The sequence below is a fragment of the Petromyzon marinus genome, chromosome 30 (genome assembly GCF_048934315.1).
Source record: "Petromyzon marinus isolate PM22_M1 ecotype Great Lakes invasive population chromosome 30, UKy_Petmar_22M1.pri1.0, whole genome shotgun sequence".
NCBI classification, from domain to species: Eukaryota; Metazoa; Chordata; class Hyperoartia; order Petromyzontiformes; family Petromyzontidae; genus Petromyzon; species Petromyzon marinus.
The window spans coordinates 649,496-677,400 of NC_133696.1; the positions used below are offsets into that span (position 1 = coordinate 649,496).

General features: G+C 42.1%; 1 protein-coding gene across 1 annotated transcript; it reads left to right on the forward strand.

The window, feature by feature from the left end:
* Positions 1-781: 781 nt before the first annotated feature.
* On the forward strand, positions 782-26,471 carry IP6K1 (inositol hexakisphosphate kinase 1). The gene is made up of 6 exons (XM_032963113.2): positions 782-1,317; positions 5,190-5,664; positions 9,161-9,404; positions 11,922-12,103; positions 13,268-13,443; positions 17,234-26,471. The coding sequence occupies exons 2-6, from the start codon at positions 5,451-5,453 to the stop codon at positions 17,750-17,752; spliced, it is 1,335 nt and encodes a 444-aa protein (XP_032819004.1). The 5' UTR covers positions 782-1,317; positions 5,190-5,450; the 3' UTR covers positions 17,753-26,471.
* The last annotated feature ends 1,434 nt before the right edge of the window (positions 26,472-27,905 follow it).

A 27,905-nucleotide genomic window follows, 5' to 3' on the forward strand; every position in this document is an offset into this window, starting at 1 on the left:
CGTCAGCGCCACGCGCAGCGATTTAACAGTTTATTTAGAAGGACGAGTCCATCTATGTTCTGAAAAGAGGAGGGGGAGACGAAAAATTAATGTATGCTGTCTGAAAGCCACCGTAAGCGTGAACAATCAATTAAGACCTGAAATGGTATATGAAATCCTTCCAATGATTGCTAAGCCAGAATCCATCTTCTCGGTTGAAATTGTCTCTGTGCTTGTATATGTGGATAGCCTCATGAACGAATCTCTCATGGTAGCCAGATGGCTTTACCGAAAGAGCTAAGAATACTCAATGCCTATTTAAAACTGATCTTCAGAGATTAAAAAAACTTAATTCCCATCAGGCCGCGTTGTCTAAAGACCCGAAAGAGTGGTCTACAATAATCTTTAATTAGTCAGCAAGACGCCAAAGCAGGTGTGCTAATTACATAATAAAGTGACGCAACGGCCTCTAACGTCACAAAGTAAAGACGTGCCCCGTCAGGACATGACGTTCCAATCCGGACGCACGGAGCTTGATGCCGCTCGATGACGTCACCGCGCTCGCCTCGCGCGCCGCTCCGCTGCAGAGGACGCAAACACTCGCCGATGACGTCATCGCGCACGCGCGGCCGTCAATGAGAGTGGATGCAAAATGTGTCGGTGGGGAGCGGTAGCGCCACGAACCTGGCCACCCGAGTTCGATTCCCGCTCACAGGCCCACACCAGTGACGATTATCTGAACCGATCTCATGGGCCTCCCAATACCAACACGACCGTCATTCGCCACCGAGTGACGGTGACGTCACCGTTATTCGCCACCGAGTGACGGTGACGTCACCACGCCGCCAGTGCCATGCCAGGTGGACTTGAAGCCACCGACTCGGCCTCAAACGAGCACCTGGCGCGCGGTGTGTGAACATCCTAGGGGGGGGGGACAAAGACGGCCGGGCGTGGTGTTGGCCACCCACCCCCCTCGCGTGCCGTGCCGGCATCCACAGGCGCTGCTCTCTGTTACAGGCGACACGACGGGGCGGCGGCGGCGGGGAGGGCATCTTTGTTTTTTCGCTATGCAAATGTTGCGTGACGTCAGCACGCGATGACGTGGCGCCGCGGGGCTTGTTTACGCCATGTTCTTTTGCCGTGCCCCGACTCACGAGAAGCAGCAGCGGCAGCAGTGGCAGCAGCAGCAGGAGGTGGTGGAGGTGGAGGAGGCGGCGCCGCCTCGCGACCCCAGCAACGACGACACTCGACCGTTGTGTCACAACGACGACAACAGCAGCAGCGGCAGCCGCAGCCGCTAGTCAATGCCATTGACCCCCCCGCGGCTGGAGTAACGAGGTGGGTTTATAGTGGCTGAGGCCTAGCGTTTAAAAAAATAACTCTTTGACCACGTTTATCAAGTTTCAATTCGATTCACAGTTTCCTGTGGTAATGTCGGTGTGTGTGTGTTGACAGTCTTGTTCCGCTTGTAAATCATTATTATTTCAGCCGTTTGAGTCCGCTCCGCGCGCACTGTGTCGTGAACTGGGGCCCGGCTTCTCACAGCAGCAGCAGCAGTAGCGATCGTAGCCGCTGAGGGGACATTGAGCAGCAGCAGTAGCAGCAGCAGCAGGCAAGCGGCGGCGGCGTTGTTGTTGCTTCGCTGCCAAACAGACACTGGATGCCGATACCGAGTCAGAGATTGCTTGTATTGAGCCAAATCCTGCTGATAAGATTCGCTCCCCAGCAGTGCCGTGTGGCTGATGGAATGTGTACACGATATTGTTATTACGTGGAGATACAAATATGTGAAATATGCATGTCTGCATATTTATAGCGTTATTTATTGTAGTTACATATAGGAATTCCTTGCAGAGTCAAGGAGCAAAAATGCGAGTTTTCCAGCTTTTTTCTTTGGCAGTGATGAGCTCTTGTCTTCTACACAGTGCATCACTGTACTGACTGGTTATGTATAACATCTCGCTGATTAAATTTTGATTTAAAGCTTTCGTGACTGCAGGGATTCATATTCTTGGTTCTTTCGGTAAAGTCATGTAGAAGGGAAACAATAAAATATATTTTTTTAAATACCGAAAGAACCAAGAATATCTCGCTGATTATGCAATGTGATTATGGGTACTATGTAAAGGCGCAGCCCTGCAATGGCTCGCTCGCCTCTTGTGGTGGAAGGGCTCCCACAAGAGGGAGCTCTTGACAGTGGTTTGGCCGACTCGCACGCTGGTCCAAACGTGTTGCAGCAAAGGTGATGTTGATTAAATGCCATCAACGTTACTGCAATTCACGTATTCTAATTAATTGTTTATGGTGTTATTTGTTTTAAACATTCTTGCAGTTCACTGTTATTACAGTGTTATGGTTATTAAATAGTGTAGTTCACTTGTACCAAATTGCACTTCTATTTAATCAAAGTTTTCACTTATTGGTGCTATTACTAGATTAAATCTTACAATTCACTGCAGGGCAATCTAACGAGATGAGTTATTTTAGTTATTAAATGTTGGTTTAAGTTGGATGGTACTTTAGGAGACAATGCTATTGTGGAGTGTTTACGCTGTGGTTCATGATGCAGATGTTGGATCTTTTTAAACGGCAAAGGTTTGATTTTAAATGGATTGTTTCAAACTTATAAACCACGAGAATATAATTAACGGGATTGAGTTATTTTTATTTTACTATACTCCACCACACTGAGCAGTTTGGGTTAGTGAAGCAGCGGAGCATAGGAGGTCGCTACAACATTGACATTTTTCTGCACTACCCTCTGCTGCCAATCACGTCAACATATACAGTGTAGACAAATATTACGGCAGTATTAGTCATTGCCCTATGTGTGTACGTTTTCCAGCAGCAGCTGTCAAAGCAGGACAACTACAGTGAGGGGAAAAAAGCATTTGATCCCCTGCTGATTTTGTACGTTTGCCCACTGACAAAGAAATGATCAGTCTATAATTTTAATGGTAGGTTTATTTGGACAGTGAGAGACAGAATAACAACAAAAATCCAGAAAAACGCATGTCAAAAATGTTATAAATTGATTTGCATTTTAATGAGGGAAATAAGTATTTGAGCCCCTCTCAATCAGAAAGATTTCTGGCTCCCAGTTATCTTTTATACAGGTAACGAGCTGAGATTAGGAGCACACTCTTAAAGGGAGTGCTCCTAATCTCAGCTTGTTACCTGTATAAAATACACCTGTCCACAGAAGCAATCAATCAGATTCCAAACTCTCCACCATGGGCAAGACCAAAGAGCTCTCCAAGGATGTCAGGGACAAGATTGTAGACCTACACAATGCTGGAATGGGCTACAAGACCATTGCCAAGCAGCTTGGTGAGAAGGTGACAACAGTTGGTGCGATTATTCGCAAATGGGAGAAACACAAAAGAACTCAATCTCCCTCGGTCTGGGGCTCCATGCAAGATCTCACCTCGTGGAGTTGCAATGATCATGAGAACGGTGAGGAATCAGCCCAGAACTACACGGGAGGATCTTTTCAATGATCTCAAGGCAGCTGGGACCATAGTCACCAATAAAACAATTGGTAACACTACGCCGTGAAGGACTGAAATCCTGCAGCGCCCGCAAGGTCCCCCTGCTCAAGAAAGCACATATACATGCTCGTCTGAAGTTTGCCAATGAACATCTGAATGATTCAGAGGACAACTGGGTGAAAGTGTTGTGGTCAGATGAGACAAAAATGGAGCTCTTTGGCATCAACTCAACTCGCCGTGTTTGGATGAGGAGGAATGCTGCCTATGACCCCAAGAACACCATCCCCACCGTAAAACATAGAGGTGGAAACATTATGCTTTGGAGGTGTTTTTCTGCTAAGAGGATAGGACAACTTCACCGCATCAAAGGGACGATGGACGGGGCCATGTACCGTCAGATCTTGGGTGAGAACCTCCTTCCCTCAGCCAGGGCATTGAAAATGGGTCGTGGATGGGTATTCCTGCATGACAATGACCCAAAACACACGGCCAAGGCAACAAAGGAGTGACTCAAGAAGAAGCACATTAAGGTCCTGGAGTGGCCTAGCCAGTCTCCAGACCTTAATCCCATCGAAAATCTGTGGAGGGAGCTGAAGGTTCGAGTTGCCAAACGTCAGCCACAAAACCTTAATGACTTGGAGAAGATCTGCAAAGAGGAGTGGGACAAAATCCCTCCTGAGATGTGTGCAAATCTGGTGGCCAAGTACAAGAAACGTCTGACCTCTGTGATTGCCAACAAGGGTTTTGCCACCAAGTACTAAGTCATGTTTTGCAGAGGGGTCAAATACTTATTTCCCTCATTAAAATGTCAATCAATTAATAACATTTTTGACATGCGTTTTTCCGGATTTTTTTGTTGTTATTCTGTCTCTCACTGTTCAAATAAACCTACCATTAAAATTATAGACTGATCATTTCTTTGTCAGTGGGCAAACGTACAAAATCAGCATGGGATCAAATACTTTATTCCCTCACTGTACGGGCCGGTTTTAACTTTCACATCCTCATCAGCAATAACGTGTGCCTTTCAAGGAGGTTTTTTTGTCTAGTGATATTGACTCCGTGGTAAAAGCTCAACACGTTAACCTTGGGGGGAGGTGTTTATCTACATGCGTGTTTTGACAACGCACTGTCGTTAAAAATGTAAGTTGGTACCCTTAAAAATGACAGATTGTCCCTTTAACGTTGCTAAATGGAGGTCATTTAAAAAGCTCTTTGCCTGGGTGATTTAAACGGATTACTTGTGGGTCTTAACTGAGTTGTAGCATTTAAAGAGGACATGCATTAGGCGTTTAAGGTAACTGCTTGGCGTTTAGACGGGGTATGTTTTGTTCACTTTAATCTCCAAATTTATGGTCATTTAGCATGTGTGTACATTTAAACAAAACTCATGTCATTTGAAAGAAAGGCATTCCGAGTAATCTTGACAATTCTAGGTAAGATATGATGTGTTGTATTTGTAGTTTATAACTGGAGTTTCTTCACGTGCTGGGGACATCTTTCGCACGTGGAGTGAGCCGTCAAACACCATGCCGACCAATACGTGGTACAACCTAAAAAAACATCGGAGGGCCATATGCACAACTGCAAAAAAACCTATGCACTGGTGGTTGTTATTGTTGATCACAGACACTGGATAAAGTATAACACTTAAGATTTAGCAGCCGTCGCGGACGGGCACGGCAATAACATCGCTCTCCGCTTTCTCGTCACGTGCAGGGTGCCGGCGGGGCACGCAGGCGCTTAACTCGCAGCCCGCCGGAGCGTGAAGTGTCGCCGCTGCGGTTTTGATGTGCGTGGCGTGGTGCTCGAGGCCGGCAGTGCACACCGGTGAGGAGGCGTTTATCGTCGTCCCAACGCCGCCGCCGCGAGCCGGAACACGATCCGGTGCCCTTGTGCCGAGCGTGTCACCGCGACTGGTGCCGGTCGCCCGGGACACCGGCCCATGCTCCCGGGCGGCGCATGGCGGCGTAGAGCGCGATGTGCCGGGGGGGGGCGGCGCTGGGGGCCATGGAGGGCACGGGGAGCACGCGCAGGGAAGTGCTGCTGGAGCCCTTCGTGCACCAGGTGGGCGGCCACTCAAGCATGATGAAGTTTGACGACGACACCATCTGCAAGCCGCTGATCGCGCGCGAGCAACGCTTCTACGAGTCGCTGCCGCAGGAGATGAAGGAGTTCACGCCGCTATACAAAGGTAACGGGGCTCCTCGTCATCTCAGATGTGGGAAGCAAAGCGGGGTTGAGCCTGTGGATAGTGCCTTGAAAGTGCAGTCGCCATGCAGCAGTTATGGGTTGCGGGGCTACGTGGTGAATGGCTGAGGGCAGTGCAGCACAATCCACTGTTGTGCTGTACTTTGCTCCCCCGCCTATATTCCACGTACACTATCTTCTGGATACAATTTTGTATCTAAAGGAATGCTCACATTTTATAGAGCACCAGTCCCACATTTACAATATACTTATCAATTGTGAGGAAACGCAGTCATTTAGTTTACCACAGGATTTCGCGACCAATATTATTCATAATAAAAGTTTTTGGATTAGATCACGTAATTATCAATGCCAGTAAGGTGGATTTACCTTCCAACACACTGGTGGGCTGAAGTAGTAACTTATTTGCACGTTTTGTTTACGTGACAAACCTGACTGGCTGTGTGGGGTGGTGGAGGGTTACGACTGAATCATTTACTTTGCTGCACGGCTGCTCGTGCTGTGAACCGTGAAAAGAACCAGGCAGGGAAATGTTTTTCTTCGTACGATGGTCACCGTCATTCTGCGTGTATATATGTTTATAAATATACTTGTATGTTTGCTATGCTTAATTATTATGCTATGTGATGCACATTGCTAAGTTGTTTGATTAAAAAAACTACTTTGGCTTGAATAAAAAAATGGCTTTGATGACTGTTGTATTTCAGGTCACAGGATAACAAATCAGCACACTTTTAAACACCATCTGTTTATTGAAGAGAATCACAGATTTAGTTTAACCAGGATTAAGCTATGCTTTGTGTAATGCAGTTACAGTGTGGCATATTTTTAGAAACGTTAATCTTTTCATTTGCTGAGGGCCAGCAATTCCAAGTTAGTGCCATAGCACGCAATACAGTGGAGACTCGCTAATCCAGATGAATTGCGGTGGGACACTTTGTAAAAAAAATATATATCGGTGAGAACTTCGATTCACTCCCTATATGAATACCCAGCATCCATTACTGTACGCAACATTTAGAAAACAATTGAAATTGCTTTGTATAAAATATTTAGTAACAAAACTTCAACATTTGACAGGTATGTGCAGTATGTGCTTTTACGTAAGCTAATTGGGGGGGAAAATGAATGTTATTAATTCATCGTCTGATTTATTATGCGTTTGAATGCTACTCCGATTAAAGTGAAATTTGATTCAGTGAATTCTACTGCATTTGATTTCCAGCTGTATGCAATATGGTATTAGGCCGCGAATAATGTGTCCTATGTGCATTTTGCATGTTTAATATTAAAATGACATGCCGTGTTTGTGGGAATATTTGTGGGGTAATATAACCTGCCGTTCGTAAATGTTTGATACAGTTACTCTTGGAGGAGGACTTTAATGTCAACATGAATATTTGAAATGCACGTTGAGTTATGTTCTCTCGAGGTTGATTTATGTTAAATGATGCTTGTGATTTTACTGAGACACCAGGCCCTGGCGCTTGTCTACAGCACCAAGTAATGGGGGTGGGGAACCAATCCATTTATCAAAATACCGCATGGTTAGTGTATGTTGCTCCATCAAGTGTTACGAGGGGAATGCGGTTCATTAACAGGGCTTTGTAAAATCGTTGCTGACTCAAAAAACACATTTTGTAGTTTAAATGGTCCCTGATTTCCTGTCAATGTTTACACGAGCTGAGAACAACAGAATCGCAAGTTTTTAATTTTCTTCGGTTTTTAAATATAGACTTTTGGTACATACTTGAGATGGACACATGAGCTGCTTGCTGTATCTTGTGATTTATTTTCTATGCACCTTGCAAAATATGTGCTATTAACGAGTGAAACATGCTCTGAACGTGCGAACCAAAGCAATTGGTATCTTAAAATTCAGTGCTTGTGTCTTTGCAAACTTTTAATTTGTTCCTCATGATTTCTTTGAACTACAGGGAACAGAAGGTTTTTCGATTTTTCAAATGCGGTTCTGAATGTTCAGGTTATAGAGTTGTCTTTTAAAGTCAACACCGACTGCCCAGGAAATGGTGTCGAAAGTGTGCAGCTGAACAGCATGTTCGTGATTAAATCGCACAGCACTGCGCGTACTGATTAAGAGCGAGTGAAATTAATTTACGACCTCAGTGTGGCTTGTGCACTAAGGGTGTTGGACAGGCTTTTGAGGGGAGCAATTATAAGAATGTGAAGGTGGTCCTTATTTTAAGTGATGCCTTCAACGGTCTTGGTCATGGGTTGATAACTTGTGGTCCTTTATTTAACAAATGGAGTCTGCTGGAATGTGGTTTGTCCTTCGAAGGCTGTGCTCCTTCACGGAAGAAACGTAGACCAAAAATAAACATCTCAAACATACTTTGGCTGGATTTGTTAATGGATTTTTTTTTTACTTTGAATTAACAACTTAGAGTGTCATTATGGCACTTGTGTAACATTGCAAGATTTTAATTCTCTTCAGTTTACATTAATTGTTACGCACACGAATGATGTAACCGATATGTCTAAACACATCGTCAATGCAGAGGCTTCGCCAGAGCGATATGGCACTGAACTTGACCCTGATATTCATGTCCTTTGTCTCATGAAGTTTGAAGCTTGTGTTTGTCTGGGACACACAGCCTAAAGATTTATCAATCACCACTGTTTGCTTTCGGGTTGCTTCTTACATTATGCAGATAGAAATATAGTGCCTCGGTCATCGGGCATTATCCTTCACAGGTCATACGCTTTCAAGACTTGTATTCTGTTAACATTTGGCATTTTGACAATTGTTCTCGTGAAGTTGTTGAAGAAACAAGAAGTCTCTTGAATGCTTGTTTATTTTCACAGTGAGTGGATATTGACTGTCAGTACAGAATACTTCATAAAGTATGTATCAGCAATGTTACTCCCTACCAGCTTGGATAGTCATTCAAATACATTCGTGAGCAAGTGGAGAAGCTGATGAATCATTCTTTGTTTTCCACACATCTTGCAATTTCAATGTTCATTATAAACGTGGGAATGAAGCACACGAATGCAGCTGTTGTGCCTCATATGTACTCCTGCACTATAAATGTTGAAATATTTGCCTTTGATGTGCACGAAACACTTAGTCAATTCCATGGATTTTACCATTATGTTTTAATGTGGGAATATTATATGGAGTAGTGCACTTTCAATGGGATAATTGAGAAGGTGTTGGGTTTTAGTATTATTGAGATTGGCAGTGCAGAGAAAGCAGTAGTGGAGTGCATCAAAGGAAGGAAAATTATGCAAATAACACAAACTAATAATTTTAATATACAAGTCACCATTACAGTTATGCAAGCCAAAAAAGGTTAAACAAATTAACATTCACAATGCCTGTCCACGATGCCCTACTCTTGAGAAATAGGGCACGATGCAGGTGGGACCCAAATTGCCAAATCTGCGCAGTTTGCCGACCCGTTCGCTCAGCATCGCTAAAGATCTCCTCCCCCCGCCATCTCGCGTTCCCGCAGGCGTGGTGTCGGTGCACTTTGAGGAGGACAGTGACGGCTACTTCACGCTCGTCGCGCACCTTTGCTCCGAGTCGGAGCCCACGGGCGAGGCCGACGCCGGCGCCACCAGCGAGCAGCCGCGCCGCAAGCACTCGCGCCGCAGCCTGCGGCGCTCGACCAGCGGCGGCGAGCACGGCTCCGACAGGGCCTCGTCGGCGCCCGACGGCAGCGACACGAGCGAATGCTCCGTGTTCACCACTAGCGGGTGAGTCTTCTTCTTGTCGTGCGGCTGATGTCGATGCAGAGCAAACAACTACAATTTCACATTCAGGTGGTAGGACAACCGCGTCGAGAGCAGCGGGAGTAGTGTGTCGCTGTGACGTCTCCTTCGAACTTGTGGATCGGGCGTTGCGCCGTTATACGTTGTGTGGTCTGTTCTGGATGATCACAGGTGCGCACTGCTGGAGAGTTTTACGTTTTTGGGCAGGTGAGTGCACCGCCTGGAAATCCTCACACTACCTGGCCTCTTGCCAGGAGTCGTTGGTGTGCATTTTAAGTTGGCTTAAAAAGCAGGGTGAGGGATGTTATGGCTCGCGTATCAGATACAACCCTGTAACTTGATTTTGAAATGGCCTACAAACGGTATCTGTTTTTGCAAGCTTCTTCATGTTAAATATTTTATTTTGATTGGGAAATGCAATGCTTTTGTTCTGTGGGGTCCTTAAGCCCTCTGGATTACACACAGATTTTCTTATTAAGCAGTTCCGATATTGTGGTGGTTAGATTTTGGTTATTCCATTGTGTCTATATGTAAGTATAGCTTTATAAAAACAGTTATGGTGAATTGAGCAACCTGCTGACACTTAAACAAATACATTCAATGCAACGTTTCAAGTCCATAGAGTTCTATTGGAATTCCACTTTAGAGCTGTGTGCCTTCACAAATACATTTACATTTTCAGCGATGAAGGAAATACTGCTTGCAAGTGTGCCCCTGTATCTCATTGATATTCATGTCATGTGTTTGTGTGCGTTTAATTTGTGTTCACCTACGGTTTTACATATTTAAGGATTGAAATTAATACTGTGGCAATATTTACTCAGTCTTTGTAATGCTTTGTAGAGATATTTAGAAAAATAGAGGCTTCTTCACTGTACACTTCAGTGTGAGATGTCACTTAATGGGATATCAGCTACTTTTGTAGCACATTGGAAAGTCACTGTGCATCGATTTGTTCATTAAAACGAATACTTTTGCTTGCAATACATGCATTGAATCATTTATGTATAAGATGTATGTTCAAATGATATACTAATGTATTAATTACTACTGTGCAGATATAGAACAAATGAGAGGGACATTAGAAATCAGACGCAGTGCAAGCTGGTTAGACATCACAAGTGAGCCTAAACATGACAGACATTCACTGCAAGCAAGACACGACAATGGAGATTGACAATTTAAACAAGGCAAGAAATGTAAAATAGACAACGCAAGGGAGACAGACAAAACAAATGAGACCGAACAAATGAGACTGCATTCAAATGAGAAACAACAAACTTTACAGATGAAAGAGACAGCAAAAATGAGACGGAACGAATTAAACAAAACTAGTTTAACCATTGCCCTGGACCATGATAACAATTTAATCGCTGGGATGTGAATCGTTTCCCACCGAGCCCCGAAGGTACACCACCCACATTTGTTGGCTTCAGAACATTCAAGAAAATTCTTGCCAATGAATAAAATGAAACGGAGGGGGTGCCATTCCACACATCGCGAGCATGCCAACTTGTTTCCAGAATACATGCATATTTTCTGCAGCCCTGTAAGTTAAACCAGTCGACTGAGTTTATTTTAAGCATCGTTTATTGTTAACATTGTTTTGACCTTCCTGAGAATGTGTTATTAATAGGGTCCACGTCTCTCCTGTACAATATCTTGCTTCATTAGCCACGCTGTGTTTGGGTGGCTTGCGTTGATCCAGTGTATCGTTGTCTCACGGAAACGTAAAAAACTTTTTTTAATCGCCCTCTTCCTGACATATCTAATGTGCATTGTGGAGTTATTTACCATATCCAGGCGATGTCATTGCCTTTGTATTTAATACTAATGCAGCAATTCGTTTTTTTACGAATTCAATAAGTTGTGCTGCATTTGAAAAGTAACTGCGTTGTTCTGCATTTTCTAAGTTTTAGATTGTTTTGGCTCAACACTGAGTTGGCTGCAAATTAATTGCAGTTCTTTCTACTTGGCCACATTAATATTGATCAGCAGTCCCCTTCTGCTATCGTTCCCAAAAAATTGGATCCTAGTGCAATTGAATTATGGAGCCAAGTTTGTGGTGGCAGTATACATATTGCAGTTTGCAGCAGTAATACTGCATGCATCATTACTGGCATTTTTATCCGAGTTTGAGTCAGAAATTGCTAACAATGACTAATTATTACCAATAGAATTCTTGTAAGGCTTCATGTGCGTAATGATTATGGTGCTTTGTCAGTCCACTGCTGGATGAAAGCCTCTTCATGGCTATCAGCCGTCTGTTTTTTTACGACACTTCATCATGCTGATGAGTGCAGGGTTGGGGAGGCCCTAGAAGCTGTTCACACATCACTAATCACTGATATCAGCCATGGCTGAGAATTGAACTCAGCTCACCGGGTTCAGAATGCAGTATACAAACCACTGTGACAGTTCCCTTTCTTCCTGCCACTTACAAATAAATTAAAATAAATGATTCCAAGTTTATGCCATGCTTGTACATGCGCGTATACACAGAATGCAAGACCTCAAGAGCCCAAAGGTTGAGCTGCACATCCAGTCGGAGGCTCCCTTCCAAATGCTTGATGGAGGGTGCAGCTCCTCTTCCGAGAAGATCAGCTTCAACCCGTGGAGCCTGCGCTGTCACAAGAAGCAGCTGAACCGCATGCGCTCCGAGTCCAAGGACCGCAAGATGTTCAGTATCCTTCCCCATGCAACCGTGTGGAATGTGTCATCGGTGTTAATTTTATTATCGTCCTAATTTTATCCCCGTTGTGCTTTCATGAGACGAAGTATCCATTGGGGGGGTCTCTCTCGTAGAGCAGTGCAAGTCTGAGCATTCGAGAATCGCTTATGGAAGCGGATTTTACAGGGTTACCTCTTAAGTTCTCAAGTGACCTATGAACCACATAGTAGGGGCAGCACTTTCTCTGCTGCTCAGCCATATGAGATCATTTTCATCGTAGGGCAGTTATACTGATATCTTCATTAGCAGGGCTGGAATTTAACCAAATGAGTTCAGAACAAAATTTTGGGTGATTGTTTTTCTTGTGCTGATCCCAGTTAAATCACAAGCAGCTATCTATGGGACCTCCTTTGCCAGTACCAAAATATGAGAATAGGTTTTCACCTTTTTTTCTGGCAACAAAACAGGTGTTAAGATTTTGATTTAAAGCTTTCGTGACTGTAGGGATTCAAATTCTTGGTTCTTTCGGTAAAGTCATGTAGAAGGGACACAATAAAATAATAAAAATATAAAATAAAATTCTCACGACGTTTCGACTGCAACACAAGCAATCATCCTGCTGTGGTTTTCACACCTGATGATGATTGCTTTAGTTGCAGTCGAAACGTGAGAATTGTATTGTTTTCTATTTTTATTATTTTATTGTTTCCCTTCTACGTGACTTTACCGAAAGAACCAAGAATATAGGTGTTAAGATGTTAAAACACGAAACTGAAACCTTTTACAAGGAATCATGTGTGCATTAACCACAATACTTGTGGTCAGAATGCAAACAAAAAACATACTCTGATAATATGTGCATTGTCTTTGAAACTGATTGGTCCACACCAGAGACAGCTTTCTTTTGAGCCTGGTGTGAATTTTAAAGTGGTTTTTATTCAATTTAAGGTTTTTAAGGTATTGCAACAACAAAAAAATATAAAAAGCACTTAATGTTGGAATAAAACTTACGAATGAAACCCTTGTTTCCTAAAAAGCGATTGGCACAGTGACTTAAAAATTCGGGGCAAACGGTTTTTCCACCAACATCATGAGACTTGAGACGGTGCGAGGAATATAACCGTCCCGTGTAAATTGTGTTGAAGGCGGCTGGTTCCTTTAACGGCGGCACTCGCAGAGTTCCTGCTGCTGGAGAACGTCGTGTCCCAGTTCAAGCTGCCCTGCATCCTGGACCTCAAGATGGGCACGCGGCAGCACGGCGACGACGCGTCCGAGGAGAAGGCGGCTCGGCAGACACGCAAGTGCCAGCAGAGCACGTCCGCCCAGCTGGGCGTGCGCGTGTGTGGCATGCAGGCAGGTGGCCTCACGTGCGCTCTCGCCGCAGAAGCGGAAGCAACAGTGCCTGTAGAATCGTCACGTCGTTTGTACAATTGAACCTTATTGCGTGGGGGACCCCTGGGGTCCCATAAGCCCCCGGCACGCGCGTAAACATTATAATGTAAACAAAAACTTTGTTCTTTTTCACCAACGGGTTTGAAGGATGGTGGAAAGTTTGTCTTGTTAAACTATGCCTTTAAAACTGAAAACTACTTACTTGCAGTACCTGTATTTAAATATACTATCGAAAAAAATATTTAGACCCCTCTGTCAATCATCGTGTTTCTCAGTGTGGATTTGTGAACACACTTTGTAAACAGTACATAAAATAGTATGCGTTTTCAATGCGTTGTTCATATTGTAACAAGCGTTTATACCAATGTTACTCTACAGAGTAGTGGGTCGCCGCCACTCTTATCCGCATTGATACGAGCGGTATGTTGGGACTATGGCTTAACTGCAAAAAAAACATCTACACATGCATACGGACAAGAGAAGTATTATCAAACAGGAGGAATTAACGGTGCAACGCATCTCATCTCTTAAAGATCTGCAGGTAATAGGATTGTCATCGATTGATCCTGGCTGCAGACATTGGTAGGTCACAATAATGAAGATAAGAGAGCAGTTTCACTGTATTACGCATACTATTATGACTAATTAAGGACTTAAGTTGTGTAGGAAGTATGATCAGCTTTGGATAAGACTTATGATTCTGCCTATACCCGAGCATGGAGTGCATTCGCTTGTTGAGCTCTTCTGCGCATTCGTCCTCGCTGCGCTTGAACGACCATGACAGTAGAATGATCCGCGCCAGGTAGATCGCGGCGTTTAGGTGCGCGGTGGGACAGTCGCCAAAAAATAATTAATGATTTACGATTTTACTTCCGTTTTTCCGGGGCCCTGCTATAAGGTTCAATTGGTATTCGCACAAATCTTATCTGTGGAAGGCTATCACGAAGGTGCTACGTTTCACAGATGAGTACAGTCTGCAGTAGTTTCACACTTGGGTGATGTTACCTTGCGGCTTACTAATTACCATCCTTTGTGGGCCAGACGGCTGGCCTCCACAACAAGCGGTAAGTTTGGTACCACTCAGCCATGTAAACAATGCACTTGAGTAATGAATACTTTGTTTAGCCATAAATGCCTCGCTCATCCTTAACACACATTTTACGATGATCCGGATTTGAGATTTTGGTCATTGCCGACCGGTGGTTTTCTTTTCCCCACATAGGAATAAAATGGAGTCCCTTGAGAAAACTCATGTTTATGAAATAGCACATTCAAACACAATGCAGATTAATTAGTAGGCACGTCAGAATGCATTAATTCATCAATTAGAATAGATAGTTTTTTCTGCTTACGATATATGAACCTTTATGGTGGTACCCCGGGGTTCCATAGTACCCCGGCTCTCGCTTAATGACCGCGATGCAGTCATTTTTAGTCTGCTGATGGTCGGTGATGCGGCAATCGACTCATCTCGACGAGCTGTACACGATGCACTATTCAAAGTTTAATTTTTCGATAACGGATTTTTTATGCTGATGTTTGGCGTTTCAACATCGTGTAGTAGCACTGATTTCGGATTGATTGGTACCCCAGTCGCGGAGTTAAGTACACCCCTGGAAAAAATAGTGTTCCATAAATAAAGTATTTAATTGCCTCGGCCATTTTTTATTATTTGGTACCCTGGGGTAACGCCATAAGGATCATATGCCTCGATTTGCGTGAGTAATAATTGCCGTCATGCAAAATATGTCCTCTTGATATGCTTATGCAATATTTAGGCAAATGGAGTGAACAAGAATGTACTATTGAGACAAAAACAAGTCACAAGACAAGAATCGTGAAACTGAATCGTGGTGATTCATCAAATCATTTGGCCAGTGGCGGTCTACGTTTGAACATGTCAATAAATTATCCTGTAGGCATTATTTGCCTTTCAGCTGCACGTGTCACACAATTCTCATCAGTAGATGAACCACTAGTAGCACCTCTAAGTAGCTGGATTGCAGTTGTGCGTCACGTCACTTGGCATTAAACTGTTAGTAGCAACGTCCTTCTCGGTGGCTTTGTTTGAGTTCACCCTCTGGTGGTGGCCAATGTGCAGAATAAAAATAAGCGATTGGTGTGTCATTTTTGTCTTGCAGTAGTTAGTTGTGAAATGTATCAAATAAGGAGAATCTGAAACCTCATCGTCATTCTTCCAGGGTCAGCTATATGGTGTCACAATTGTATATAGATATGTTTAATGACTTCGCTTTTGAGCCTAACCATGTTTGAACAACTCCTACAGAGGCCGATTACATAGTGCATAGTTCATGCATTCAAATTGCTTGAGTAATAAATTGTTTTAATCTCCTCGCACACCATCGATGATTGTTCACTTTTTCCAGATATAAATAGCAATGTATTCATCCGCAAAATTGCACACCGTGACGCTTGAGCTTGGAAAGTACTGGCTACCACAAATCTCCATAACTCGTCTTTTACCCATCCAAGGACGGGTGTATTGCAATAAATGTGAAACTTGCAAGCGAAAATCAGACCGCGACGTGATATGCATTGCATCAATGCGTGTGCAATTAGTAAGGGCGCGGTGGCACAGACCTATTTAAGGTTATAATCCCTTATTCATCACGACGTCCTTTTTACTTTGATGTCTCAATAGCGTGACGGAGATCGCGTGACGTGAGGGTTCTGCCTTTGTAGTGAGGGTTGTGAGTTGATGCCGAGGAGGGGGGAGGAGGCGCCTCGCCCCCCTATGTGGAGTGACGTCGGGCGCTAATTATTATGAATGGGGGGGGGGGTGTCCATGTGGAGGACGTCACCTTATAATGATTATTAATGAGGGGGGCTGTTTGATGTGGAGTGAAGTCACCTGCTCATTATTATTAATGGGGGGCGGGTGCTCCATGTGGAGTGACGTCACCTGCTCATGATTACTAATAAGGGGTGGGGGGGTCCATGTGGAGGACCGAACCTGTTCATGATTATTAATGAGGGGGGCTGGTCAATGTGGAGTGACGTCACGAGTGTTAAGGACAGACATTCCTGGGTGATGATAGTAGGTATGATGTGTTACACTGGCAGGGCTTCTGGATAGTGATTTGCACATTGCTTTGGTGGTTTGCGAGTGGAACGATTCAGGCTTCTTATGTCCCCACTGCTGAATTTTGTAAATCTGGGCCATGATTTGAGAATAGATTATTTTTTTAATTAACATTGTGAATGTAGCAGTGGGTGTGACCTGAATCCATTACATACACCGTCTACATATACCAATTGAAAAACATGACTTATTACAGTTAACACATGTATCATGAGCCTGAGGAATCAAGATTAATCGATGAGCAGATGCAGTGGTAGCAGTTGTTACACTAGTGTGTGATTTCAGAGGTCTTGGTTTTTATATAAACATCATAACAGTGTTGTAACTTGTGGGACATTTAGGGCTAGTGTTATGAGAGCCAGATTTTGATACTTTAATTACAATTATTTTTAAATATATATTTAAAGTGAAATAATTATTTTTTACAAAAGTTATGAACATTTTATAATTGAAGGTGATATTTAGCATGCAGTAGAAATGCACATATGACTATTATAATAGCATCACCGAGTCACTCGCATTACCCTTAGGGAACACTTCCACGCTGGGCACCTTCAAGAATCAAATCACTGCGTGCGGACTGGCTCTGTTGCGAACGCAGGAACAGTTTGGTCTTTGCGTGAATCTCTCTCGTTGTGCACGCTGCAGGTGTACCACACAGACACGGGGCACTTTCTGTGCCGGAACAAGTACTACGGACGGGGGCTGTCCGAGGAGGGCTTCCGCGAAACCCTCTTCCAGTTCCTGTTCAACGGGCGCCACCTCCGTTGCGACCTCCTTGATCCCATAATCGCGAAGCTGCACACGCTCAAGGCCGTGCTGGAGCGGCAGGTGTCCTACCGCTTCTACTCCAGCTCGCTGCTCATCATCTACGACGGAAAGGAGCGCAAGGTCGAGTTGCGGCGCCAGCTTTTGGAAGCGACAGGGCAGGGGAACCAGCGGGACGTCGCTGTCGCGACCACCACCGCGGGCGGAGGCGGCGGTGCCGGCGGGAACGGAGGCGGCCTCAACACCAAGGTGGACGTTCGCATGATCGACTTTGCGCACTCCACCTTCAAGGGTTTTCGCGACGACCAGACCATCCACGACGGGCACGACCGCGGCTACGTGTTTGGCCTGGAGAGCCTGCTCAAGATCCTGACGGAGATCAGGGATGAGAACGCCTGATGGGCCGAGCACCTCGACCCCCCCCCCCCCGTCCACTGGGGCGGGGGACAGCGCTTCGTCTGTCGTCTTGGCAGAGCCAACGGCAGTCGTCTTGAGCACGCGAAGCAATTGTACGTTTTGTCAGTCTGCACCACGGCCCTGTCTGCTGAACGCTGTCTTTGTCAAGCCGGCGGGCGCACAGTAGTTGTGTAATCGTCATCCTCGACCCTGAGTGTGTATTTGCACGTTGAGCACTTGTGCGATGGCAGCGTAAGGACTCCCGTGGGGGATAATTATTTTCTTTCCGCAAGATGTCTTCAGTTGAAATTTGAGCACGTTGAGTTTGTCATTGGGTATCAACAGGGTTTCAATAGCTACAGACAGGTGACTAAAAAAGACAAAAATGAAACAAATAAAATGTTAAAATATTTAAAATATTCCATCTATTCACGTCATGAAAACATTTCTTTGGTTTGCTGTTTGTAATGCCTGGATTTTTATTGTGATGCCCACATCTTTGATTTTATGACGTGCCCAGACACTTGAAATGCTGGCATTTATGGATTCCAAGTTGACAATTTTTTCACTTTGTCTCACTGAAGCAAATGTGTTTCAGGAAACTTTCACTCAGGACCTCCGATTAGCACGGTTGGCTACGTACGGTGCGAAAGAAGTTCAACATACATATATAGCTGAATGCGTGTGAAAGTATTTTTGACATGTTTGAAAGGCCAGAAACAATGTGTGTTAGGAGGCTGTAACAATCCTTGCAGGCCAGGAAGCAGGGGACTTCATCACCAACTTTATTACCCAATTAATTGTGTAATAGAAATTGGCAGAATTACAATACTAACTTTGTTTGGTTTGGATATTCACTTGGTCATTTGCCAATGTGGTTTGATACATACAAACAAGTGGAATATCCTTGGGTATATGCTGCAAGAATGCTGGATAGGTACGAACTACTATTTTGGAGACAGGAACTAATCACTAGCCATGCATTTTAATACAACATTTTGCTAAAGATGATTTGCCTGCATACCAATATAAAATGGCAAGTACACGGGTATTATAAGGACTGATGGAGCTTTCTGGAATTGACTGGAATCGTTACCAAGATAACTTACATCATCAAAAGCCCCAATGGGTTTTGTGAAAATAATTAGGCGGCAAAATATAACGACATAATAACTATAACATTGGCACAGCAAAGTGTTAATAGTGTAAAATTGGTCGGTCTGCAATAAAAATACCTTTAAATTGCCAAATGTTTTCAAAATTATTGCGTACTTAGACATTAAATATCATTTAATAACAAGCATTTTTAAATCAAGTAATTCACAGGACCTTGTATTGAACTGTGTACATGTTTGTGTAATTTTCAAGAAAGTATGAACCATCCCAAAATGTCCTGAAGACAAGGCTAAGTATAAACAAAATTCATGCATTTGTGATCTGTGAAGATATACACATTCAATGTTGTGAGAATTGTGAACCGTACAAAATGGAAATTACAACACGGTCCTAATTGGATACAATAGGGCAAAGTATTGCTATGCACCTATTGATCTGTGCTTTGTTCTCACAAAGGTCAGCGCTGCAGTGTTACTTGTGGTTCGTGCTGTCCCCCTGCCCTTTGCATGTCGGGATTCTCGTGGACCCACTCGTTTTTATGATCTGCCTGTTCTTGGTAATTTTGTTATCCTAAAATTATATTAGCATTAGATTTGCATAAATATCAATCTTGGTTTTACATTCATTATTGAAATCATATTAGTGCAACATGTTTTTAATTATTTTTATGTCTAGTCTGCACAACTTTGGCTGAAATACTACACGATATTTGGGAATACAGGCAACAGGATTTTTCTGTAGTTCTTGACCAGCTTTTTCCCATTGAAGGATATAAATGTGTGGATTTTTAAGGACATTCTCTGATCTCTTTTGAATTTCTGGATCCTGTACCTTGTTTTGTATTTGTATCTTCACAGCCACACAAAGTTATTTCACTCAACGCTGGTGGCAGTTGGCAGAAGTGACACCTTGGTGTCATCACTTTACGTTTTGGAATCATAATAAAAACTCGATCACCTGAAATTTTCTATCTATGCCCCTAAAAATCTAGGGTTTTTCCATCTTCTAAAATTATAAGCACATCCCCATTATGCATATCCATAATAACTACCATGGACAACACTCGCAAATTTTTTTTTTTCCATGTGAGTACCTTTCCACTTGGCATAAAAACAATATTTGTTGCATTTCCCCAAATATTTGCAGCACCGATGGGAATGACCTTCGAATTCGCGGTTGTGTTATCTGTCAAGCAATTAAAAGTAATACACTTTAAATTAACTGAAGAGTTTCAGTAACCTTTACCCAAAAGATTATTTCTATTTGAAGGCATGTCGTCTTTTGTTACTGCCAAATGTTTATTCAGCTGCAAAAATGGCAGTGTTAGCCCTGGCCAATTTCATTAAATACATCTTATAAACTATTATTTTGGTCTTTCGGTAAAGCCACGTAGATAGAAAAAAATATCAAAATAATAACAATATCAGGACGTTTCGATCGCAACACAAGCAAACTGTATTGAAACTCATCTGTAAACATTTAGCTCCACGTTACCAATCAAAGCACTAGAAGAAGGTGTCTGATTTTTTGATTTAAAGCTTTCGTGACTGCAGATTCATATTCTTGGTTCTTTCAGTAAGTCACGTAGAAGGGAAACAATAGAATAATAAAAAAAATGAAACAATAAATTATCACGACGTTTCGACTGCAACACAAGCAATCATCATCAGGTGTGAAAACCACAACAAGAAAATTTGAAAAAAGTGGCGTTTTTTTTAAAAACGTCATGAGAATTTTATTGTTTTATGTTTTTTATTTATTTTATATTTTATTGTTTCCCTTCTACGTGACTTTACCGAAAACCAAGAATAAGGTGTCTGATGTCAAAATGTGTTGATCGTTACTACAGATGAGGTTTACCAAACATTGTTTTCCTTTGTACCAGCTTAGCCTTGCGCTGCACCGATGATTTTGAAGAGACATCTATGGACATAACAGTATTTTGTTATACATTTAGCTAACATATCTGGCTTGTAAATTTAATGGTTTCCAAATTAATGTCTCCTTTGGCAATGCATGACTTCTCCAATAATTTTTTTACCAGTTGTTAACCGCAGCCCAAGTGTTATTCTGGCAGATTGCTTAAAACATTAGTTTCGCTTTACAGATTAGAACGTTGATAGGTGTTAAAAACAATGAATCTCGCCATTGTCATGAACACTACATTTTAATTGTAAAGTTTCTGGCATTGTTCCTTCTTGAGGGCTGTTGCCCGAATTATGAGCTGTGTGTTATTACTTTCAATTGCAAGGCAGTGTTAATTGTGTGTTGTGCTCTCCGCGTGTACGTATACACCACTGCCATCATAGTCAAGTTTATTTTGATGCAATTATTGACACCGTTTCTAAATGTATGCAGACAGCTGCCCATTAACTGTTTGGCATATTTGTTTAATGCAACAGAGATGCTCTTTTCTGATTGTTATGGAAGTCTCAACCCGCTGGTGAAGTGTTGAGCATCTTCACGGAGCGTCATGTCACCGCACACATTTCCGTTGTCTAGTACTGTACTTGGCAAGTATAACAGTATGCACCAGTGTGGGTGATGTGGTTATTGTAAGCAATATCATATTAGCTGTTCTTGTGAACTAGCAGTGCAACACATTTGTCATGCTCAGGAATAACTAACAAGTCATAATAAGTGTATCTGATTGACAGCTTTAAGCACCTGCCCATTGGTGGTAGATGGAGGTTCAGGTATTAATTTACTTTTTATGACATTGCTGGACCTTAATTAAAATCTGAAGATACCTTGATCATTGTCCACCTTGATCATTGTAAATTCACAATTTCACTCTGGATGGGTGTTGTTTGAATAAAAAAATAGGCATCTGTATAAATACAGATTGTGCTATGGCCATATGTAAATGTTCTGGTTCATATGCACTTTTTCACTGAAATGCTAATATGCAGATGTTGGAGTGGCTGTACAATGTGTGGGGTAGTTCATATTGAAGTGGTTTATTTTGATGTAGGAATGATGCAAGTATTTGAATACCCAGTCTGTTATTCGGAGTGAGGTGTGATTAGTTACTGTGTGTTTTCAGTACTGTCATGCTTGAGAGTATTTGCAAGGTACTTTGCACGTGCCAATGCACAAGCTCTCGTTCACCTGCACTAGTATAGTATTTCACAATTGTTTAAACGTTTTACTTTGATCATGCACCTATTAGAAAAGCCTTTAGACAATCGGAATACAAATGAGAATGTCTGCATGACAATGTTAATGTTTAAGTGTGCAGTTCTAGATTTGAAGCTTTCGTGACTGCAAGGATCCATACTCTTTGGTTCTATTCGGTAAAGTCACGTAGGTAAAAAAAATACCTACGTGACTTGACCGAATAGAACCAAAGAGTAAGTGTGCAGTGTTTGTTGCAGGTGTTTGTGAAAAGCAAGCGCATAGCTGCTTTTTTATACTTCAAGCTCACCTGTAGGGAGGGCATTTCATGATAACATCACGGGTTTAGTGTGTAGGGTCGTTATGTTCTCTAAACCATTGAGTTCTAAATGATCCAGTGGCACACGGTTTGTGTCCGACGGTTCACCCAGAGACTGGCACACCAATAAAATTACACGTTCTTTGAAATGCCTAAATAATGGCATTATAACGTGGTGCCTGGGTTAAGCCATTCTGCTTCCCATTAACAGAGATATTACCGAATATATCAATTAACCCTAAGTGTAAAGTTAAATAGCTGAGTTGCAAGCATCTCACACTTCAACCTAGAACGGAATGTTCTTGGTGTACTACTGTCAGTTGAAACAGAACAGACACTTCCCTGTAATACATTAACGCCCCTCTTATGCTTTGACTGCCACTCCCAGCTAAAAAATTACAATTTTTTCGGTTAATGAATAAGCTGATTGAAATTTGGCTGTTAACTTTTCCTCCTCGTGTGCACTTTCTTGGGAACGTTTTCACGCCATGTTGTATGCCACAATGTGTTGATTAATGAAACATATCATGATTGTAATCAAGATTCCCATGCATTCTCATTAACCCAGTTAGATTGTGCCATTATTAAACTATATCATTGGCACGCACTCTACTTTAATTGACCCAACATGAATTGCGCCTGGTAAATATGAAATGTATTATCTCCGATTTGATCGGTTACCTACGTACGGAGCGAAAGAAGTTCAACATCCATACATCCTAACTGGCCACTAGGATAACGCGTCCATTGTGTTTAGAATATCTGCTGCGGTGCTGACAAACCGAAAACGCGTTTAAGTCCATATCAGCTCGCATTGAAGGCGTTAGTGTAAGTCGGCGAATGGTTGACACAATGTGACCTGGTAATTTGATTGGCAAAATTGTAGTGGAGTGCGTTGTACATGTGGCCAATAGCAGTCGGGCCACGTGTCCTCTGCAGGCTTGTTAATTGATTGACTAGTTGCGTTCAAGTGTCTCACTGGATTATTTTCTTATAACACGCACTGTCATGTAGTGTTGCTTTAGATAAGTGTGACATCACTTGTAAGTGTCTAAAAATAATTATGTATTAAGATTAAGCTGAACTTTTTGCTAAAAAAGTCCCTGTTTACAAGGGGTTTTTTTTTACGGTCCAAAGTATGGAAATTATTTGTGTGCTACATTTTCTGGTAAATCAATCATTTTTATATCATCGTTGAAAAGGTGAAATGTTCATTGGATTAAATATATCAACTGCTAAGCGTTAACTGTTGCGTTTTATTAAGAGGTCTTTAAGTAGTTTTTATGCTTTTTTTCCAGGCCAATATGTGCTGTTGAGCTTTACGTAAAAATGTTGTGCACTATTAAATTCCCACTCAATATTCAAGAACATCAGTGTAGAAGGAACCTGTTTATCCTGTAATGGGTAATTTATATTTTTTAATCATATTTCAAAGGGCATTTGAATCATTGTACTGCCAGACACCATTGAGTTGATTTAATTTTAATACGCGAGAAGAACGACGACAATGCCTTGAAGATTTTTTTGGGGCACGTCTTCAACTGAAGTGAAACGTATGCAGTGTTGCAACTTAGGAATACAGTAACTGTGTTTAGTGGTTATGTATATTTCCAATGCGCTTCTTGGCACCACTCAGAGCCTACATCATCGTACGGAATGCGCGATATTTATATCACTCAGAAGACAAGTTGGGTGGGGAAATGTAATGGACCAAGGAAACTACATCCGTATATATATCTAACGTGTTCTACAATGGTGCAGCTTTCTTCACGACCAGGAGAAAACGCTCAAAGTCTGTCGGGAGACTAACGAGAGTACATTTTATTGAATGACTTGAAAATTCTGGAAGATGAGCGTCTGTCTAATGGGCTTGTCAACATGGAGTCACGGCATTCATTTCACCTAACAGTCCTGGCTCTTGAGTCTTGGAGTTGTTACGCTTGCATTTTGCAACTGATTACTTTTGTGCGTGTAATTTCTTCACTTTCCCTTTCGGAATAGATGCGTTCACGTGAATTCGTGGCTTCGTTGGACATTTCATTCTCCACAAGTCGCCCCGAGAGTCGAAACGGATCTGTCGCATTCGGAGTATCAGCAGACGTGTATGTTGTCATCGCTGCTGGGGTGTACTATAAAAATGCAATTAATTCTAAGGAGCGTTTCTCGAATGATTATTGAAAGACGGAAATTAAGTATATACGTGTTTTTTATGCTTTTGGTAAAATCAATTTTAGATGTGTATGATTTCTGAAAATAGTGTTAATTTGATATGTTACGCTCGATGTTTATTGGTTGTAGAAATTGATTGTCAATTACTGTTGAAGCGATGGTGAATCGTAAATCGAGGCCAATCCAACCGGACATCACGTGGCGTAGTGAGCAGCCTCTGTCCGAGCCTCCGTGTTGAGACTGTCTTCTCGTGAGCGTGCCGTGTCGTCTTGGCTTTATGTCAGAGCCCCTTAGAGGGCCACGCAAGGACCAATCTACGAATATCGAGCTGTGGAATGCTTTCATTCTCTTCTCTTCCCGTTGACTCGTTACTCTTAATGGCTCTCGTTTTGACTGGTGTGGTTTATATACCTGATCATTTTACACTCGTGTTACTAAAGTGTTTCCTACAACATACTTTACGATCTAAAAACATTAAGTGCATTGTTACATATTGTTACACTTCCTGTAAGACGAAAGAAAATTATCAGCATCACATTATTGGGGTTAACCTTGCAATTAATTGTAACACACTTGTAAAATATCTGCAAAGTTTAAAACATGAAGTAGCTAATTTCACTTCCTTTAGCCATAGGTACATATTTTTGCAAATATACAGAATATGTATCCCTTGATTAATCTGATAGTACATCTTCCTTAATTTCTCTCGTGTATTTACACACTGATGGTAAACCCCAGAATATTTTACTGCACATTTTTGGCCTATACAAGCGTGTTGTTTATGCAGAACATATCTTGTGTATTTCAGTGTGCTGGCATTGATTTAAATATATAAAATATGTAATCGCTGATGTGTGTGTTTTGTGTTTTATATGTATATGTGTGTGTGTATATACATATAAATATATTTGCAGTAATGTATTTTTATCCCACTGAACCATTTCTGGTCTATGGATGTGTGCTTAAATATCAGACATGCCACTGACAACAATGCACACAGTTTCTTGGATTTTTGCACTGCAGTCAGCTCTGGTGACAACATTGCCACATGCAGCCACTAAATACTTCAAGCTTTGTGCACTTAAAACACCAGTTATCACGTTTGTTATTTATTAAATACAATTTATCAAGTGTTTTATCGGTTGGTGTAGTGAGCACTGAACACAGTTTAAAAGCTTAAAAAAATCACAAGTCTCGTGTTGTAATTTTGCAATATTTTAGCAATTGGTTCCTCAACCGCAAGCCATTAACAAATGTTGGACTCTACGGATGGATTTAAGGATTGGAAATAGAGTAACTGGTTGGAGTATCAATTAAGATCTGTATAATGCACAAATGATTGCCTGTTTACTTCCTGCCGTGTCACTAGAGATTGTGAATGTGGGAAACTGGCATGTAAGTTAATTTTCCAGTGAAAACATCACTTACATAAATAGTATAACTCGTGTTTTACACTGGAGTTAAAATTCAAATGTGCCACCATTTCAACAATTTCAGCATACTTGTGAACATTTCAATTTGTTTATAAATTAGACGGCCCCATTTAAATATAGTTCAAAATATCCGTCACCATTGTACATATTGAGAAAAACAATAATCTTATACTGTGATGGAGTAGCATTTAATGTCCCAAAGGCACCGACCTGAATTGGCAAGTCTGAAGTGATTGTATCATATGTAAAAATGCAGATTCTAATGTATACTTTTGAACGTGTATGTAGAAAAAGAAAACATGGTATTTTATGAATTTCATTAGCACAAAGTGGTCATCAATTCCATTTGCAATGCATTTGATGGGACAAAGTTAAAAAAATAATGCAATGTATTGTCTATTGCAGTATAATTAATGCAATGTATTGTCTATTTTTCGCAGTTTTATTTCACATGTACGTTGCTGTGTTTGCTGTAACCATTGTTTGCCTATTATCTAACACATTTAGCACTAGCGCTGGTGATGTTCTGTAAGCATATCCAAATCCATTAATAAATGCATTTAATTCAGACTGTATATCGTCATTTTTAAACAGTGTGACATACAGCGCCAGGGGTCTTTTAAATGTGCATTCTGTATATTCTATTAAGCTACGGTTGCATAATAATTTCGTAATGCAGCTCAGGTTTTGTTCATTGAAGTTTTAAATTACTCTCTGGTGCTGGAAAATATAACATCGGTGGTAATAGAACATGGTTGACGATTTAATCGCTGGCTTTCAGGTCACGTTTCAAATAACAAACTGCAGTGGATGCACCGTGTAACATTTAGTTCAGCTCAAACATGCTTACGTGTTACATTGTAAAAGATAGGTAACGGTAAAGCTCTGCAATTGCTTGCTCACGCCACTGCTGGCAGAAGGGCCTCCACTGTATGTTGACTTTCTTTCGCACCGTACGTAGCCAAGCGTGCTAATCAGATGTGCGAATGGATCTGTAGAAAGTTGCTCTACAGGGTATGTTGCCCTACTTAACACTGGCGGCCCGGTGTCTCAGAAGATATGAGTCGACCCAACATAGAGCCACCGGGGGCCTACGGACGGACTCACGTGCCTCTTTATAGTGCTTGGTGGATCGAGGCGGGAGGATTTAAGAGACGTATTCATTATTTTAAATGCTCTACCAGGAGATTGAAGGAGCAACCTCTATTGCAATTCAGCGTGCTAACCATTACATTATGGCAGCTCGTTACCATGTATATTTTAGTATATAAGTGGGGAGGAGAGTTACATGCCTTAGTATGTAAGTGGGGAGGAGAGTTACATGCCTTAGTATGTAAGTGGGGAGGAGAGTTACATGCCTTAGTATGTAAGTGGGGAGGAGAGTTACATGCCTTAGTATGTAAGTGGGGAGGAGAGTTACATGCCTTAGTATGTAAGTGGGGAGGAGAGTTACATGCCTTAGTATGTAAATGGGGAGGAGAGTTACATGCCTTAGTATATAAGTGGGGAAGAGAGTTACATGCCTTAGTATGTAAATGGGGAGGAGACTTACATGCCTTAGTATGTAAATGGGGAGGAGAGTTACATGCCTTAGTATGTAAATGGGGAGGAGACTTACATGCCTTAGTATGTAAGTGGGGAGGATACTTACATGCCTTAGTATGTAAGTGGGGAGGAGAGTTACATGCCTTAGTATGTAAATGGGGAGGAGAGTTACATGCCTTAGTATATAAATGGGGAGGAGACTTACATGCCTTAGTATGTAAGTGGGGAGGAGAGTTACATGCCTTAGTATGTAAGTGGGGAGGAGAGTTGCATGCCTTAGTATATAAGTGGGGAGGAGAGTTGCATGCCTTAGTATATAAGTGGGGAGGAGAGTTACATGCCTTAGTATGTAAGTGGGGAAGAGAGTTACATGCCTTAGTATGTAAATGGGGAGGAGAGTTACATGCCTTAGTATATAAGTGGGGAGGAGAGTTACATGCCTTAGTATGTAAGTGGG

Bases quoted from the DNA above. Each gene is read 5' to 3' on its own strand.
- IP6K1 (XM_032963113.2), top strand. From the start codon at position 5,451: ATGTGCCGGGGGGGGGCGGCGCTGGGGGCCATGGAGGGCACGGGGAGC. The intron at 9,405-11,921 runs GTGAGTCTTCTT...GCGTATACACAG, and splicing joins TCCGTGTTCACCACTAGCGG to AATGCAAGACCTCAAGAGCC. The intron at 13,444-17,233 runs GCAGGTGGCCTC...TGCACGCTGCAG, and splicing joins TGCGCGTGTGTGGCATGCAG to GTGTACCACACAGACACGGG.